At 40.4% G+C, this 18,518-nt stretch overlaps 2 protein-coding genes across 4 annotated transcripts; one reads left to right on the top strand and one right to left on the bottom strand.

Moving 5' to 3' along the window:
• On the bottom strand, window positions 586-12,294 carry SLU7 (SLU7 homolog, splicing factor). Of its 3 annotated transcripts, none has more exons than XM_021410490.1 (16): window positions 12,173-12,294; window positions 11,831-12,004; window positions 11,498-11,651; window positions 11,130-11,210; window positions 10,378-10,542; window positions 9,454-9,519; window positions 7,968-8,015; window positions 7,367-7,498; window positions 6,989-7,086; window positions 5,506-5,573; window positions 5,123-5,262; window positions 4,082-4,243; window positions 3,568-3,672; window positions 3,347-3,421; window positions 3,009-3,113; window positions 586-2,036 (listed from the first exon to the last, which is right to left on the bottom strand). In XM_021410490.1, the coding sequence occupies exons 2-16, from the start codon at window positions 11,992-11,994 to the stop codon at window positions 1,857-1,859; spliced, it is 1,743 nt and encodes a 580-aa protein (XP_021266165.1). In that variant the 5' UTR covers window positions 11,995-12,004; window positions 12,173-12,294; the 3' UTR covers window positions 586-1,856. The 3 variants fall into 3 exon arrangements, with proteins under 3 accessions (XP_021266165.1, XP_021266166.1, XP_021266167.1); XM_021410491.1 differs by having other exon boundaries at window positions 12,162-12,285; XM_021410492.1 differs by lacking the exon at window positions 7,968-8,015.
• Window positions 12,376-15,291, top strand: PTTG1 (pituitary tumor-transforming 1). The gene is made up of 6 exons (XM_021410493.1): window positions 12,376-12,533; window positions 13,086-13,188; window positions 13,480-13,658; window positions 14,054-14,147; window positions 14,607-14,756; window positions 15,143-15,291. Exons 2-6 carry the CDS (start codon window positions 13,107-13,109, stop codon window positions 15,220-15,222), a joined length of 585 nt encoding a protein of 194 aa, XP_021266168.1. The 5' UTR covers window positions 12,376-12,533; window positions 13,086-13,106; the 3' UTR covers window positions 15,223-15,291.

Genomic DNA, 18,518 nt, shown 5'->3' with positions numbered 1-18,518 from the left:
GCCAGTTGCAAAAATACTACAGGCCTTAGAAGAATAACTAACCAGTTCAAAACAACTACGTCAGGAAAAATCATTCAAGCCAGTTTGCATTCAGGTTGTAACAGATCTCTGGACCACAGTAAACGCGATCCAAAACACTGATCGATGACAACAGCACAGGTTAAGTTTTAGCACAGAACTACATTACAGACCAATGCACGATTTCCATTATACTGTATACTAAATTAAAATGCTCAGGCCTCAGAAGGTGGCTGAGAAATCACATGCAGGACATTCAAATTTGCACTTTGTGGATATAATTACTTGTAGGAAAAGAGTCATTTTCCCTTTGAAATTATTCTTCAACTGGAAAGATGAAGACGAGCTGATGTGAAAACCTAGAAAGGGAGACCCTGGTGAAGCAGAAGGGAAATTACAGCCCTAGCCCTCTTCCCCTTTGACTTTCTAAATCCGTACAACCAATCCCTGCAAAAGTGTATTTCCACTCTGAAGTTTTTCCCTCCTGGCACTCGCTCATACTAACAGTGCCCCAGGCAGCTCTCTGAACCCATGAGTTTGTTATGTTTCTTCAGCGAGCGCTAGGAGTAGTTTAAAGCAAAGGTTTATTTTAATAGAAGTCTGTAATCAGATCAGTAAATCGTATGGAAAAGTGCATCAGGAACGAGCATTTCTGTAACAAAAACGAAGGGTAGCTGGATGTAGAGAAAAAATAATAAAAGAAAGCAGCCTTACAGATGGAAATAGGGATCACATGCTTAGCAGCAAATGGCTTAACTTCAGTTACTGTTTACAAAGTTGAAATTGTAATCAGTTTCTGCATGAGAAGAAAAGCCAGCATTAGTTTCCTTGTCCTACCATTAATATAACCACACTTGGTGTGGTTATATAAACCTCCTTTAGTGGGACTTTAAGCCACAATAGAACTAATTCTCAGCCCTCCCTCGTGTAAAGCTGTGGCATGAAGTTTTTCAGCCATTTCTTCAACTTTTAATAGTTACAGTGGAGAATTCAGTTCAAGGACAAATATTTCCAAACACGAAGCAGATGCTGCATGCCAGCGGAAGGTACTGATGTCTAACCCTCACTTCCACACAACGGAACAGGACTCAGGAGGTGAGAAGGATAAGATGTATATTGTTATCTAACAAAACCAAACAACTTAGATCTTTGCAGCTCAAGCGTGCATTAACACCTGCAGAAACAGAATGAGAATTTAAAAGCTCTCTAGTCAGCTTCTCCTGAACTTGTAATTACAACACCTCGACAGCTTTTAAGACCTTTACATTAATTTAATCAGAACTGTACAAAACAATTGTCACATTCCAGAATACTCAGTAAAAACTGATCAAAAACTGTTTCCCCTTTTAGAGCCATATGACGGGCAAACCTCTTTACAAATAAAAGTTAGGCTTCAATAGCTGTACAAATTTATATGCAGCAAGTCTTGCTATACATTAACAGTTACACCTGCTGATCATCTCATCACTGTAGTTAGTTTTATTGATTTAGTTAAGTCTTCGTGTATGGGCAAATGAACCTGGAACTGCTGGAATTGCAGCCAATCTCAGATCTTTTCTGATCAATTACTTAGAGTAGGTATGTTTTAAAAATGCATGTATAGACTTATGTACATGTGTATTTGTGACTGTATATATACATACAAATATAACATTGTTTGAAGTACTAGACTGCTCAAGTCTACTGAAAGAATTTTTCACCAGCCTCTGTGGTGCAAAGAAGATCTCTGCCATTTCTGGCATTTCTTAGCTACACAGACAGTAACTGTCTACAGACTTGTAAACAGGTATGGAAAAAAAGAATAGAAGCCTTGTGTATTGGAATGGTTTTCATCACAATTACTGTCCAAGAAAAGAGGCCATGGGATCATCAGGTCTCTGACGTTTCATTCTGTAGGCTTCCATTTCCTCTTCTGTTGGCTCCCTGGTCTCGTATACGCTGTTGTATGGTCTCTTCCTCTCATCTAACTGCATAATTTCTTTAACTTGCAGGAGACGAGCTTCTTCTGCATTTAATGCCTGAAATGAAAGAAAGAAATGCAGTGAAATTTAAAAAAAACTAACTAAACAAAAACCAAGCCAACAAAAATTTACATCAGATTCTAGTGTAATGAAGACAGTGCAGGCAGAATGGTGTGATAAGCAATGCCCACATTCCTAGCCACCTACAGCATACTTCATGCATGCTGTTTAATGCTCACTTTTTAGTGTTTAGCACAAGGCAATGGTAAATTGGTATTTACCAAACAAGATACTTTGAACTCTTTTCCAATTGCCAAAAATCAAGTAAGAAACTCCTGGGTTCTACCTAAAGAGTAATCATGATCCAGGAAGTACAAAAACATGCCATCCTAGTGGGTTGTTTTGTCTTTTTTCACCTAGGGTGTAATTTTTTAAATTAAAATATACCTTTTGAAATACAAATTATTCAGTTCCTCGAACTACTGCTATTATTCCTTGGTATTAAAAAAAAACATGAACCCCTACATTTTTATTATTTTTTTTTAACTATAGTTTAATGTTAATTTGCTTTGGATACCCAAAGACACGGTGCTGTGTTTGCACGGGGTCCATTCAGCAGCAGACAGCCTGTGGGTGTATTTGTGAGACAGTGCCTAACTATGGGAATAAAAACTGCTACGTTGAGCTTTGACAATACTTTCAATCTCTGCATCTTTCTTTAATACCCAAACTGCTGTGTTCCGTGATGTCTTTTAAATATCTGCAATAGTAATAAGTGACCAGAAAGGAAGTATTCTGAGTCTTCTAAATTCAGTCTTCCAAAGCTAGTATTTACTGCATGTTTGCCTTAGAAACAGGGAATGACAGCGGTGTACTTTAGAACATCTAACAGCATTTTAAATTTCCTTCAGCTCAAAATTAGCACAAAAGAACAGTCCACAGAATTCTATTACAGACTTGGTAAAACTGATGTAAAATGCATTTGAAGTTCTTTTTGCCACAAAAACCCAGGAGTGTTTTTGAATGCACCTTTTTAAGTTTTTCTTGCTTCTTTTTCTCTTCACCCTCACTGTCTGAATTTGAGCTCTTCTTGTGTTTCTTCTTTTTCTTCTCCTTCTGTTTCTCTTGGTGGATCTACAAGGTGGAAAAACAACACCAGTTAAGATTCAGTAAATTGTTGTAATATTCAAGCCATTAAATCCCAACTGTCTACTAATACTACTGAGAGCTTGGTTTTTAATAGAAGTAAATGACATCGTAATTACGTTTGATAACTTCCAGACTCACTAAAAGGGCTTACATAATTTTGTACTTACACCTACATTTGGTTTGCTTAAAGTGATGAAGAAAAAGGAGAAATCACTCACCTCCATCAGTGTTTTGGGTTTTGTCATGTGTTCCTCCTCCCTGGGTTGCTCTTCAAGTAAGTTTGCTTCAGCATTCTGTACAGCAGACAAGAGAAAGGATATCCATTTACCAAGCATGTTTGAGAGCAGAATGACAAATTAAAAACAGAAAATCACCTAAGGCTCACAGAGATTAATGCCTTCCAGCTCTTTTCAAGCAGGAAGAAGGAGACAGTACTTACAGCAATTTCTTTCCCAGCTTCTCCTGTACAGTATGAGTACTTGACAAATGAGTGGCAGCACTTGTAACCCCACTTGCCTTCTTTCCAGTATGAACCCCAAATGCACTGCAAGAAAAGATGACAGAGCAGTCACAATGATACTCACCTAAGAGGCAGGATGCAATTTATTCCTGCTATTACTTCCTGATGAGCAACCTATCCCAATAGCCCAGAAGGGGGAAGTTATGAGCAATTAGCAATTTTACATTAGTCTTACAGGTATTATTTAAAAATAAATAACAAAACAACAGGATGTGGCCAGCTCATATTCAAATCAAAGGGAAACACAGTAACTTCCTCTTCAGTTTAAGATGGTCATCACAACTCTTCAAATTCACACTGCGATAATGTGAGTCCTTCTTTGCAGAAGGAGAAACTTATATGCTGTTTTAATTATATTGCACTGCATCTTCTACATGTCATTCCCTTCCAAAGGGAAGTTCTTTTTTTTTTTAAACTTAAACTAGGTACTTACTGTATGGTTGTTAATCTTCACATCTTCCTCGTATTTAGAGCAAGCAATAGCTTTCTCTTGTCCTTTGATCACTGTTCCGTGCCTAGAATACTCCACATAGTCTTCTGTTTGAGCTAACAGCAATTCAGCTGGTGGGGCATCTAGATGTTCTTGTCCTCCATACTATAATGCAAGAAGATGTGTGAGAGTTTTTCAAGAAAACCTATCTATAAAGTTATGCATATGTTTCAAGAACTTCACCTTCGGTGCCTTCTCTATCCACAGAACATAAATCTAGAACCAAATACAACACTAAGGGCTAAGAGAAATGCATCTCCTCTGGCCACTGACTTTTTCTTTTATTCCTGGAGGACTACAGCAGTAGATTTCCTTATGCTGGAGATGTTTCAAAGCCGGAAAACTTTTCAGATCAAACCTCAAGTGGAAATACAACCTTGGTATAGCCAGAGCACATACCCCCCCCCCCCCCCCTCCACACTTCCATGTTGGCAAGGTCAGAACCTACATGCATTATTAAGTTCTTCATCACTTTGCCAGAAAAAAAAATATAAAAATAGCAACATCTAAGAGATATCTTTATTAAAAAGAGTTCACCTAAAACTAGATTCTGAAAATTCTGCTTTTCAAGAGAAGAAACCTTAAAGGAAGCTTTGCAAAGCAGCTGCTTGGGTATTTTACACAGATGCCACTTTTAAAGGATATAGAATGGTTTTTTAACCACTTGTATTACTTTTAAAACAAAACATCTCGAATTCATCCTACATCCTGGTGTTGGATTTTTCACTAGAGAAATTTTGACAGCTAAGGGAAGAGCTCACAGTAATCTAAAGAAATATTTGTAGATCTTCAAAGGTTCCTGTATTAAATAATTAATCCAACCGATTAGATAACGTATATAAATCTTTTAATTTATAGATCACGGAGCTCATTAGAATAGCCGATGTGTTTTCACACAACATTAGTAATATTACATATTTGTTCCCTAAAAACCAGAATTCAAACTTGACAGAATTCTAACTACATGAACCAAATGTGTATTACCTTCTCTAGGATGCTTTCTTTCTGTTGTGCCTTGAAATCTTCTTTTTTCACTTTGAAGGACTTATAGAGCAGCTCTAATTTTGTAGGGTCTGCTTGAAGATGAACTTCAGAGCCTTTGTCATAAGCCTCCCATGCAAACACTGTATACACAAGAGGTGTCACTCAACGTTTATTCTCAAACTAAGGTACTCATTCAAGTTCCAAACTTTAATTCTGTAGTAGTTTGAAAGAAAACCTCAATCTTAATCTAAAAAAGATTTCTCTTTTGCAGAAGAGCAGTGTTGACTTCAGTCCTTTAAGTCTATTCCTTAAAAACAACCAAACAGAAAATAAAACCCAACTTAAAAAAAACCCCAAACCACAGAAAAACAAGAACCACTTACGCTGAGTCTGTGCCATCGAAATGGTATCTCCAGTGTAACGAACAAAGTTGTCCCCTGCATAACCAACTCTGCAAAAAAAGGAAAATACTATTTTTAGCACGCAGCTAGTGTGATTGCCTGTTAAACACAACCATGTAACACAAACAGGAAAATAAACTGCTTTGTGCCCCGAGTTACAAATGGAGGGAAAGAAGGGAGCATTCGGCTCAAAATACGAAATTGAATCTAGGCTCCCAGCGGTCATGAAAGCACTGGGCAGCATTTCAGAGTATTTGATGCCTACATTTATATGGGTACACCTTGCAACACTTTCTTGGAGCTCCATCTAAGACACCACAAGTCAAGCTTGGATCTGAATGCATGAATGGCAGGTGATATTCTAGCAGTGATTCTCAACTTTTGGATTTATCAATTTTTCCTGCTCAGCTTCAGTGTATTTTAGTGATCTAAAACCTGGTAAGAGCTCTAGTGCCCTTGGTTACCTTTTGCACACCCCTTTGTAGAGGTTCACAAACTGTAGCTGGAACACAAGTTGAGAAATCAAATTATGTTAACAGCTCAGTTTTCACCTCCCCACAGCCACCCTGAAAAGTATCCAGTCTGCAATACTGTAGCAGAAACACGGATTCAATAAAGGTCAAATTATGACTGGGGAGAAGTGGAAGCATCTGCATCTGAACTAAAACTGTCTGGCTTTACCTTACCTGGAGGCAAGGAGAGGTGCAAAGAGCATTATTTGCTGTCATTTAGCCACTGCCATTCTATTTCAGGCAGCAAGCTAATCCAATTACTGTACTCTGAATAAATGTTACTACTTGCAGTCTGTCTACTTTGTATGTCCACAGCACCACACGGGTCAAGGCAGGGTCACAGCTCAAGCGCTTGACTCAGGTTTTAGGTGAGACAGTGTTATGTGCAACCAAGAGCCCTCCTAAGGTATTCTGTAATCAGGTGATCTATCTAGACAATGACAAAATGTTCAGACTTTTTTTTGTGTAGGCTCCATGGATACATGGGGAGCTTTTGTTCCTGAGTCAGGCACTTACTCAGGTAACACAGACACTCCATGCTCGTCCCCAGTGCTGAATGCCTCCCAGAAAACAAGGGATGAACTTTTACATTCGGTTACTCAAATACTTTGCGTAAGCATCATTACTGCTCATAAATATCTCTGCTAGAGAAAAAAAATGTGTTCTAATCCTTGTTCTATGTCAGATTAGATAGTGATAGCTCATGTACCCTGAGGACTAAAGGCCAGTATCACTAAAATACTATTTTCATATACTAAATCAAAAAGTTAATAAATAGAACATTCTTTCCATGTTTACTGTAAAGCATTATTGAAAGGCTCCTCTATCCATAACTGACTAGTGATTAATTAATAAAATGACATACAGATACAAAATAAAATACAAAACTATTAAAGCCATCTCATTTTTAACAGTTTTGTTGGATGCACCAGCATGATTCCATTTCAACTTACTCATCTGGATTCTTGCCTGTATTGGCATATGGATTCTCCCTCATTGCTCTCGTTTTGGGATCATAATAAGCAGAGTTTGGATCTAGATTCCTCAGGTACTGGGGGAAGAAAACACGATATGAGGTATTTTATTAAAATTCTCTATTTTCAGAGAACTAAAATTACTGCTGATGCCCCAACTTAGACATTTTAAAAGGGAATACCTGTGTAGGATAGTGCCCTTGAAGAAATCACAGCATAAGCTGGAATTGAACTCAGAACTGACCTTAAGTTCCAAACAGAGACCCATGCTCAAACCCAGTGATAACTGAGTGTTCAACTTTCAAAATTAACTAGTATGAAGAAAAAAGAAAAAAGTGTAAAGTTTTCTTTACTCACTTTTGCAATATCTTCCCGAATACGTAAATTTCGAACTGTGATACGTCTTTTAGAGTCAAAGTTCTGCCCAGGCATATCAATGTCATCTGCATATTTATCTTCATCTTCATCTTCACTGTTATGATCTCTTTCCTGAGAACAGAGGTGGATAACTTTTATTTAGAAGTGCTCATTCACTCTAGAGACAAATACAACAATCTGATTTTAGTGGTTTCATTAAAAATGGGCTTAAGTGTGCTTATGGATCATGCAGTTACATTCACCGTTCCAGAAATACTCATCAGGAACTTCTACTTTCTCTAGTTAAAAGAAACCATAAGTACGATGATTATTACATTAAAAAAAGCTTCCTTTGGCAAATCATACCATGCCTTAAGCAGTAGTTACTTGCTTATGCCTCTAGGGTTTGACAACACACAAAAAACCAAAAAAAACCAAAAACAGAAAACAATAACAAAAAAAAACCCTTGATGGAAGAAGAATAGGCAGCCAGTGCTGTGAATCCAACACTGAAACCCTTATGCCACCCTTGTGTTGCTGTTACACTAACTACAGGTCCTTTTTTCTGCCCATGGTGTGATGCAGTGGGTATTCATCTTACTGTCTGTGAATTTGGTTCCTCTTCTCCCCACTGGTGTCTTGGGGAGTTCTGCAGCAAACAAAGAGCACATCAGCAGAGAAGATAAGACAGCGCAGAGAGGAAAGGCGGCAGGCAGGACAAGACCAAAGCAGGACTTTGATGCTGGACATAAAAATACAATGTACTTGTGGCACAGAACGCACAGAGATCACTGCATGTTGAATATCCTAGGGAAGAGCTCAGAAGACACAAGTCGTAGAGCTTCTCACTGAATTACCAACCAAGTTTCTAGGATTTGCCATTCTTGCAGAGGCTCAGTACTGTCACTATCATCTAAAGCTTGCTGCATCTTTAGAGTGGAATAGGTAAGAATATTTCACATCGTGCAAATAAATCTAAGATTAAATTCTGAAAGCATTAAAAAATAAATGACTACATTAAAAAGATATGTATGCAAGTATTTAATTAGCACTTGCAAGAACACCTAGCTTGAATCAGAAGACAGAATTTAATCTGGAGAAACACAGCCTAATTTTTGTATTAAGCTCCTTAGCCTTTAACTTTAAGTGTTCTTTTGTGGTGAATACAGACATTACAAAGAAGTAACAGCTTTTATCCAGAAGGTCACAACTCTGTATTTTGTGCTGGGTCGGAGATTTGGTTCACTCTGCCACCTGGCGACAAAACGCAGGATGACAACCTCTGAGAAATGGATTTCTGATTGTATGTAATGCATTGCTTGATGTGGTCTGTTGTAAAATACAAATTAAAAAATTCTTTTGACCAGTAACAATCTCTACTTTTTCTCCGTATTAAGAACTTGGAATTAAAACACAGAAACTGAGCTTAGAACAGAATACATGTGCCTTTAAAATTAGAATTTTATGTCAAGTATTATCAAAAGCATTGCCTATAATCTAAGAGGAACCTGCACAAGTAAGTAGGAGATGCATACTCTGCAGAGTTACAGTCCAGAGGGAAGTATCTACGCTCAGCCCTCACGTAATCAAAGACACTGCACACAGTCATAGCAACGACTGAAGAAGAACCAAGCTTGGTTTTATGATACAGAAAATACCTTCCTATTCCTGTTTATACTAACCATAATTAAAGAATCCACATAGCAACCACTACTTCAATATCAGACAAAACAATCTTTAAATTAAAAAAAAACCAAACAACACGCATCTCAGGGCATGAACGCAATCACTATATGGAAAATGAGCTTTCTGATCTAAAACACCACATCATTCATTCTAGAAGATCAACAATCAGAAGGAAATCTTGTCCAAAAGCAAAATACAGAGTTGCTCTCATTTGAAAGAAGGTTCTCTGAATTCTTGTACACGACACACAGTAAGCTGGTGCTAGGAACAACTTAACATTTCCACAGGGTATAAAAAGCAACAGAAAACTGCAGAGAGAATAAAAGCATCAGAGAGCAGAAATAACCTGTTTTGTTTTTATTCAGCCTAAACAAAAATAAATTAGAGTTTAATGTACTTACCACTTGTTCCAGCTTTCCTGATGCTAACTCTTCCTGAAGCTTCTGAGCTTTCAGTGTACGCTTGGCCTGCATATCACACAAATGCATTTGTTTTAATACTTTCAATATCATAAGCATTTATTGTGATCGCTGCCATTTAAAGTCTATTATTACAAGAAAATGGGCTTCCAATTCTCTGGGTGCTTGTGAAAAATTAGCAGTTAATCTCCTCTATGCTTAAGATTCATCACATCGTTTTTAGAACCCCAAAGAAAGGAAATTGTACGTAACTAACCAACCATTTTACTGTTTCATGGTATACTCTTAAATAAGCAAGTTTACTAGAGCTCATGCAGCTGTACCATTGCTATGGGCAAACTAATTAAAGAAATACCGCTTATTTTAGTTCAATAGTGTTTGAGAACAGATGTGTTTTACCACAGTGTCCTCATAATCTAGTCAGGAATTTCAGTGGTTAAGGTTGTTCATTGAGAGACAGTGCAAGCATTTTGATTACATATGAGAATCACCAAATTTTACCCTCTGAAATGATATTTTAAAGCAGCATAAACTTTTTATGTGTATGACATCATAGAACCACAGAGACATGTACCAACAGTCACTGTTCCACAACAGTAACAAGTAAGCACAGCTCAGAAATTCCTTTTTTGCCTACAACTTAACGTGCACCTTAGTCAATAGATTATAGGGCTTGTCTAACACATGCAAGCAATTAGCAGAGACACTTATTATGGCAGACCCATCCTCAGATCTGAATTTCTGCACTTCCAGTTCTAGTGAAGTCTGCTAACACAGCACGCAGTCTGTTTTTCCAGTACAAATACAGCACAACATCCAACATTAACAGTGTGCAAAACAAGCACTCCTCCTCGCAGTGAACCCAAACATGAAATCTTTCCCCAGGAAGCTGTAACGCCCACATACCAAGTCAACCTTGGCATATTCCTCTACAATCTTCATGTGCTCTTCTGGGTTATAACCATTCCAACGATCTCGCTTTCCGTCGTAATCAAACATCAGCTGAGGCTGCACGTGTTCATCTGGCGCAATATTCATGCCTGTGTATTTTGCTCCAACTTTCCTGGGTCTCTGGAAGTAAAATAAATACAAAAAGGTCGGATCAGTCGATCTGATTTAACATGCTGCTCACTGAGATACCACTCTTGATAAACAGTATCAGCGGGGCTCTTGTAAAGCCCATTAAGTTTAGCATGATAAGCCTCTGACTTGTAAATAACTGCAAGTAATTCCATCCTGTGTTTCAAAATAATTGCAACTGGCTTCAAAAACCGCATTATCTTCTAACTCAGTTTTAAACAGTTAAGAAAGTAAGTACAATAATTTCTGAGGACTGCTTCTAGCTGACAAGAAACAGAAAGACTGCCATGCCAGCATGTGAATTAAAGTAAACTAACACAAGGAACTAAATGCCAAACACTTCCAACTTCTTTGGCAGTGTTTGTCACAAATGGAATTAAATAGTGACTTCTTGTTCCTTCGTTTCGCTCTTTATTTTTCCTACAAAACAATTAGTGTAAATATTTTTAAGCAGTGTTTGGTATTTGTAACCTTTTTCAAAGTAACTTTCATTTTACCTATAGCTAGACCTTTTTCCACTAAGCCTAAACTCACATTAACTTTGGAACCATTAAAATATCAACAGCGGTCAGGTTTACCTCCATGCAGTCCTTCTTCTTATGCGTCAGTGCACCACAGTTCTCACAAGCTCCTTTCCGGTACCTGGTAGCTATCGAGTGCTAAACAACAAAAGAAGACGGTGTTGAACAAACCTGTGGCAAGATTCACGTGTACATTTCCACCAACTAATTTACTTATTTTAGTAATGTAACTAAAGCATGCATGCTCTAACCAAACTCACAAGGCCCATTTTGGTTATTACCAAACACTGGGTAACGCCCGCTGAATACAAATTTCCAGTTCCTGTCACCCTCCAGAACACATAACCAGAAATTGCAGGGCATCGATGCCTCCTACATAGGAATAAGCAAAACCTTCCTTTCGAGGACAACAGCATTTCCCGTACCTCTTTAACTCCCCGTTTGTACCAGTCTCCAGAGGAGCTGTACTGCTTCTGCTTCTCTGGCTGAGGCCTCTGATGCTTTAGCGTTGGTCTTTTAGAAGGATCTATGTACCATGGGACAGAAGAGATGTACTGCGGAATGTGAGGATTGATGTCTCTGTGAAAGACATAATGAAATTCATACATGGCGTAGGAAAAAAAAAACCCGCACAATTTAGTTTAACAAATAACTCTTACATTAAGCTCAGCTTCACAGCTCTGTAACCAGGTGAACGTAAGCCTACTTCAGAAACAGAACTGCTGCCTTTTAATGCATCGCTGCTTTAAGGAACTTACTTTCCTTCCTCATCCACCTCAGCAGGTGCGTTCCCCAGCTTCCTCTGCTCCTCCAATTCCTTCTTTTTCCTCCAGTCCTCCCTCGTCATCTTCTTCGGCTCCTCCAGGCTCACGTCACCCGGCGCTCCCGAAGGAGCTGCGTTCACCGCTGTCCCAGACGCCATTTTACCTTCCCTGTAACATTAAAAAGCCACACGCGTTCCGACCCGGCTCGCTCCCCGCGAGGCTCTCCTCGGGTACCCCCTCAGAGCCTGGATCCGTCCCTCAGCCTCCCTCCGGCACAAAATCCACCCCACACCCAGACAAAACCCGCCCGGCCGCGCACCCCCACCTCCTGTTTACCAGCCAGGCTGCGCCGCCACCCCACAATGCACCGCGCCGCCACCCCACAGTGCACCGCGGCACGGAGCCCCGCCCCTTAAAGGCACCGTCCTCCTGAGGCGCAGTCCCTCAGTCACCACGGCAACGAGGCACCGGAACACGGTAGGTTCGCCGCTGCCCCGCCCCCGGCGCCGCTGAGCCAATCGGATACCTGAGCGTTAGTCGAAACAGCCAATGGGAGGAGCGGAGAGGATGTAGAGGCTGGTGGCGGGAGGGTGCTGTTTGTAGCTGTCCCTGTCTCTGTCCGCGCTCTGAGGCGCTTCCTCCTGCTCCTCTCCGTGCTGTCCTCGTTCTCTTGGTCCCAGGCCGGCTCTGGCCGCAGGTAAGCGTGTGGCTTTCTCAGGGGGGTTCTTTCTTGGCTGCTGAGCGATCCTTCTGCCCTGAGGGAAGGCACGGCCGGGCCGGCGAGGTGCCCGGGCCGTACGGTGTTAGCGCAGCGACGTGCCGGTGTCCGCAGCGGGCTGTGCTGGTGGGAAGCGGCCTTGTCTCTGCCAGGGGAATAACTGCTGTGACTGCTGGCTGCTCGCGTTACAAGTTGGATTGCCGGCCTAGGCTTGTTTGGAATAAGCAGCGCGAAGTGCTGCGGAGAAGTGAAGCAGCAAACCGAAGACAGTAAGCCTTACTATGCAGCATTGCAGTGAGACCTTGAATCTTTCTCAAATCCACATGAGCTCTGTAGCTCTGTGAGCTTAGCGTGTGCATTAATATATCCAGGTGCAGTAGTCTGTAGCTAAACTGCTATGACGTGAAGTAGGGTTTGCTTAATTCTCTTCTAGGAGCCAGCACGTGGCAGCTATGTCAGCCCTAGCAGAGTTCAAAAACTTGCTGCTTCTGCTGGCACAGAACTGCTTAGATTTTCTGCCTGCCTTTCCAGGGTGGTCTCATCAGCCCAGAGATGACAACGCTGATCTTTGTGGATAAGGAGAATGGTGAAGTTGGTGCTCCTAAGAGCCAGTTAAGACGCCCTTCGGTATCATGTGTGTATATGCTCCACTGAGGCAGGGGGGAATGGAGTAAAGTGGGTGTCTTGGGTTTTGTTAATCACTGTTTTGAACAGAAATAGCAACATGGATTAACTAGATATAAAAACAAAGCTAAGTTTATCAACTATTACAAATGTGGAAATCGCCTGTCTTTTGTCATAGACAGGGCTTATACTTTTGAGTTATAAGTGAAGAACAAGAACTAGCTTTCCAGCACATATACCCAGTGAAGCAAGCTCTAGGGTTGACGTGGTGCTAAAGTTTGCCTTCCCCTCCTGTCTGCAGCAAAGGTCTTATCAGAAAGAACACAAGTCAACACTCCACTTCCAAAGAAAACAGTTGGAATAACTCCAGCCGCATCTCAGTCTGTCAGGAAGGCTCTTGGAAATGTGAACAGAACTGTAGGAGTTACAAGCAAGAAAGAACAGATAAGAGATAAAAATCAGCCTTGCAGTGCAAAGAAAGTGAGTACAACCCTTCTGTAACGGATGGGAATCAGAGGAGTGCATGATGTACCTGCAACAGCTTAGGGAACACACAAGGGCAAATAAGTGACTCTAGACAAAATATTGTCTGGGTTACTGTCTTGTTCATATTCAATTTAGCTGGGGTTTATTGTTATGAGCCTAAATATTATACTGCAGAGATTTGTTGCCACTGTGTATAGTCATACAAGCTCAGCTGAACTATTTGCCCTTTTACAGCTTATTTGTATCTAGGGCGTTAGAATTCAGACATAGCTGGAGCCTGTATGGCAAGTGTTCTTGTCTTTTCTATGCTATACAGGTCTATAGGCACAGAAAGGGTACTGCAATGAGAAAACATGGTAGCACAAATAACATGACTTCCTCATTTTAAGGTTGCTGAAAAGACTGTTGGATTAGAAAGCTGGGATGCAGTGGGTGATGAAGCCTGCCCAGAAATAGAAAACATGTTTCCCTCTGACCCTCTAGGTAAGAACTCTTGGGGTGATTATTAAAACCTAATTAGACTTTCATAAGTGTTGATGCTGTAAGACTTTCACCAAGGTGTTGTGATGAATGAGCTGGTATTAGATTTCTCCAGAGTCCTTTCTTAAACGTAAGGGCATTCACTATTCTTGAAGCATCACCTTGTTCTTGATTGAATGTTTTAAACATACATACTGCTTGATGCAGTTGACTTAGCATAGGGACTAGAAAAATTCCTTAAAGCTCTTGCTTTATAATGGCTGTTAGATACACTTCTGATAAGCATTAGCATACAAAATTTCATGGACAATAATATGTAACTGTAAATAAGCACTCCATAAGAAGGAACTATCAGACTGAGTTGTTCTGGAAGTACTCCCATTTCACTTAATCAAGGACAACTTGCAGCTTCCCGTGCTATTGTGTGCTGTTACTGAACTACAGCGTGTCTTTCCCAAACAGACTTTGAGAATTTTGATGTTCCTGAAGAGCACAGGTTAAGTAATATCAAGCTGTATGGTGTTCCTCTCATGATACACCCGAGTACTTGTGACAAACCTGTGAACATAACTTCTTCACCTGTAAAGCTTGAAAAGATGCCATGGGAGTCTGGTAAGTGGAAAACTAGCCTGAGTATCAGTGCATAGAATGCTCATTAGTGGTTTGGGAAGGAAGCTAGTTGGTTGTGATAGTGAACAGCTATTGCTGTTGTAAGTACACGAGCAGGACACTTGTCTCAAACAGCTCTTGGTATATAACTGAGCTGAATTTAACTGGTCAGCTCTACTGGCATGGGTAGTGGTCTCAAAGCTGTACTGCCAAGTAACTTTCTGAAATGTATTGCTAACTCATTTGTTCTGAGGAGTTGGCTTATACAAGCTAACAATACTTGACATAGGCATTCAAGAGGCTTATGCTAATCCACTAGCAGCTAGTTTGTTTGAGTGTAAACTTCTGGATTTTAAGAGTAACTGATCTGCTCTATTTCTAACTTTCAGACTTGCTACAATTACCTACTGACTTCATTTCTACGCTGGATGACATCATTGATATGCCACCTATGAACTATGACGTCTGAAATCATATCCTGATGTTTCTTTTGAATTTTATGTGTATAATAAAGATTAGTTTAACTTGTAAAATAAAACTTAGCTTGCTTTTTTTTTTATACTTTCAGTAGAGCTAGTGTACTGCATGCCCAAGATGTAGGTAGCCTAATTTTCAAAGCAGTATTTTACTATCTGACAGTCTATTGAAGCAGAGCTTAGTCTTGCTTAAAAGCTCATCTATAATTCAGTGTTAGTCTGATATCATCTATATCCAGATGTTGGTACATGAATCTTCAAGTCACAAGTACAGATTCAATTTCTTCTTCTCACCATTGTTCCAGTTCCTTTTTGTAATCATATAAGACAAGCCAGGTTCAGAGGTGGCATGATTCATAGTTGTCTGCTGTACATCATTGGATAAAACTTGGTTTGAGGTGCCTTTGTTTCATAAAGGCTGGAATATGGGGCCCTTTGATACAAGAAAGACATTGAGGCCCTGGAGCGTGTTCAGAGGAGGGCAACGAAGCTGGTGAGGTGTCTGGAGCACAGGGCTTATGAGGAGCAGCTGAGGGAGCTGGGATTGTTCAGCCTGGAGAAGAGGAGGCTCAGTGGAAACTTTATCACTCTCTACAACTGCCTGACAGGAGGTAGTGGTGAGGTGGGTGTCGGCCTCTTCTCCTTAGTAACTGATAGGACGAGAGGTAACGGCTTCAAGTTGCAGTAGGGGAAGTTTTGGTTGCGTATTAGGAAAGCTTCTCCAAAAGAGTGGTCAGGCGCTGGAGTGGGCTGCTCAGGGAGGTGGTGGAGTCACTGTCCCTAGAGGTGTTCAAGAAACGTTTAGATGTTGTACTGAGAGATATGGTTTAGTGGGAATTATTGGTGATGGGTGGGTGGTTGGACTGGATGATCTTAGAGGTCTTTTCCAACCTTGGTGATCCTATGATTCTAATATGCTATTCTATCTTAGCGCAAGTTTTGTGATGCTTGTATTGTGTAGTATTTCAGGTATCTGCTACTATAAACATATGCTTAAAGTTCTGAAAAAAGAAGCAATATATTTACCTGTGGTGGCTGTGAGAACTCACTCTTGTGAGAAACAAGACTAAACTAATAGCAGATGAAACTATTTGCTTGATGCACACAACTAAATTTCTAGTTCTTAACTATTTCTTTAAGTAGTAAGAAGTCAGTTCAGGAATAGTTCCTAGTGAAGGTCAGGAATCATAGCCAGTACTGTTTGCTGTACTTCTGGTCTTGTACACAACATTAGCAATTGGTTTTAAGTTTAACTTGCTTTTATAGTTCCTGGGCAATACTTTGATCTACCTGGATTACAGCAGCCTGAGCTGCATTAAGCTCATCCTGACCATGAATTACAACGCCTGCAATGGTTTTCTGTTCTTCTGTGGGGCACCTGAGCTCTTGGATCCTGAAGAGGAACTGCTGTGTCAAATTTAACATATTGTGACTGACAAGTGAGGGATGGAGCTTGTCCACAGCTTTATTTTCCTAATTAGATATGTAGTTTAAATGACTGAAGGCTGAAGGAAAGCAGGTGTTAGAGAAGCAGTTTAATGAATCCAGACTAGTGGCTTTCCAGAGCTCTGCATCTCAACTCCTAACGCCTTCTTCCCATCTCCTGTGCATGGAAGTCACTTTCTTGAGAAATGAACAGCACTTTCTTATAATCATACTCTGCAATTACCAGAATGACTCCTGTAGTAGTTAGGACATTAGCGCACGCTGGGTTGTGTGCTAGTGGTACACAAGGTGTTGTTTAGTTAAGCTGTGTCCAATAGCTTTCCTGCATAAAGGTGAATTAAAAAAAAAAAAAAAGCATGACTTGGCACAAGTCACAGAACACAAAGGTGACAGGTTACTAAGAGCTATATGTCTAGGTTGTGGGAGTGGTGCTGTGAGTACCTGTATACTCTACTGTCTTAGAACCTCATGAAAGCCTGCACTGAAAAAATTCAAGAACGCTTGCTCTGGTCCTTAGCTGTAATAATTCCACATGTATCAGTAGAACCTACAGCTTCTATCACTGCCCTCCTTGTGGCTTTCTTACTAGTCTAGTACCTAGAAAGGTCTTGTACATCTCACATCCGGTGTGGAAAATGTGAAGTGCTAAGCATTCTACTTATGTTCTTGCTATCCACTTGAGACAGTGCTATGGCTCGGTGCTTTCTGTGTTTGTAATGAAGGTCTTTATGTTCTGCAGGCTGTTCTTCTAACATGTTTTAATTAAAGCACTGTTAAAGACGTTGCTATTGCTGCTCAACAGAGATTTTGAGCAATCTCTGCAAGTTACTCAGCTTTTAGTGGGTTGTTGGGAACCTGAGGTTGCAGATAGACTTGGAGAGTGTGATTTTGAGTCCATGAAAATGGAAGGAAAGTGTTTTGATCTATAGATCCTATAAAAAACAAACTGGATAAACACAATCGAAGACTGTTTAGAGAACAGCTTTTACAATGTTTCTCACAAGCAGGCCTAAGACTTCTTAGGTTTTATTGAATCTTTAAAATGAACTTGGGAACCAACAGCCTGTAGAAGCGTTTCTCAGAACCATGAGGCAGCTTCTCACAGCCCTGCGGGGGGTAGCAGCCTGGGTTTTGCAGTGAGGTAGGCCGGCTGCTCCAGAGTGCCACAACTAAGCAGCAGCAAAAACAGCTTTCCAGCTCATGCTTATACTAGTGCTTGAAGGAACAAGAGAGATGTTAACTGCATTAACTAGAAGATCCGTGTTCTGGAATAGAGATCAGGCTGATTTGGTGCCATTCAGTGACAGTTTTGGAGGCGTGCTGTGGCTGCAGCCTGACTACGTAAAGGTGTGATTTGAATGTGAAACTGTTTTCTCTTCCTGCTGTGCCCCGCTACGCTGTCAAAAGTAGAGAAAATCCCTTCTAAGGCTGGGAAGGATAATGCCTCAAAATGTTTCAAGTCCTCAATGCTTTTTACTCATCGGAAGCAGATGAGCCTGCAGGTAGACAAGCCTTTTGGGAACTGTCCTGTTGCAGATCCTGACCTTTAATCAGGTTAGCTGCTTCTGAACTATCAGCCACCTGAAATAAAAACAGGCATTCATTCTGCTTTGCTCTCAAACTTGTCAGGGTTTTAGGCAGCGTTACATATCAATGAATTATACAATAGCTGTTCTTTGTCTTTATCACTAGCTTCTTGCCTTTGGCTTGAAACTTCAAAAAAAAAAATCAGAAGAATATCAGACTAAGAAAAACTCTGAACGGAATTTCCTTTAATCGTATACTTCAGGTTTTTGATGATCTTTACTTCAGACTCAAGAAACACTAAAATTAGCAGGGCCTT

This window comes from Numida meleagris, chromosome 12 (assembly GCF_002078875.1).
Source record: "Numida meleagris isolate 19003 breed g44 Domestic line chromosome 12, NumMel1.0, whole genome shotgun sequence".
Classification (NCBI taxonomy): domain Eukaryota; kingdom Metazoa; phylum Chordata; class Aves; order Galliformes; family Numididae; genus Numida; species Numida meleagris.
Note: the sequence above shows the minus strand (reverse complement) of the source record. Positions and strands in the feature narration are given on the sequence as shown.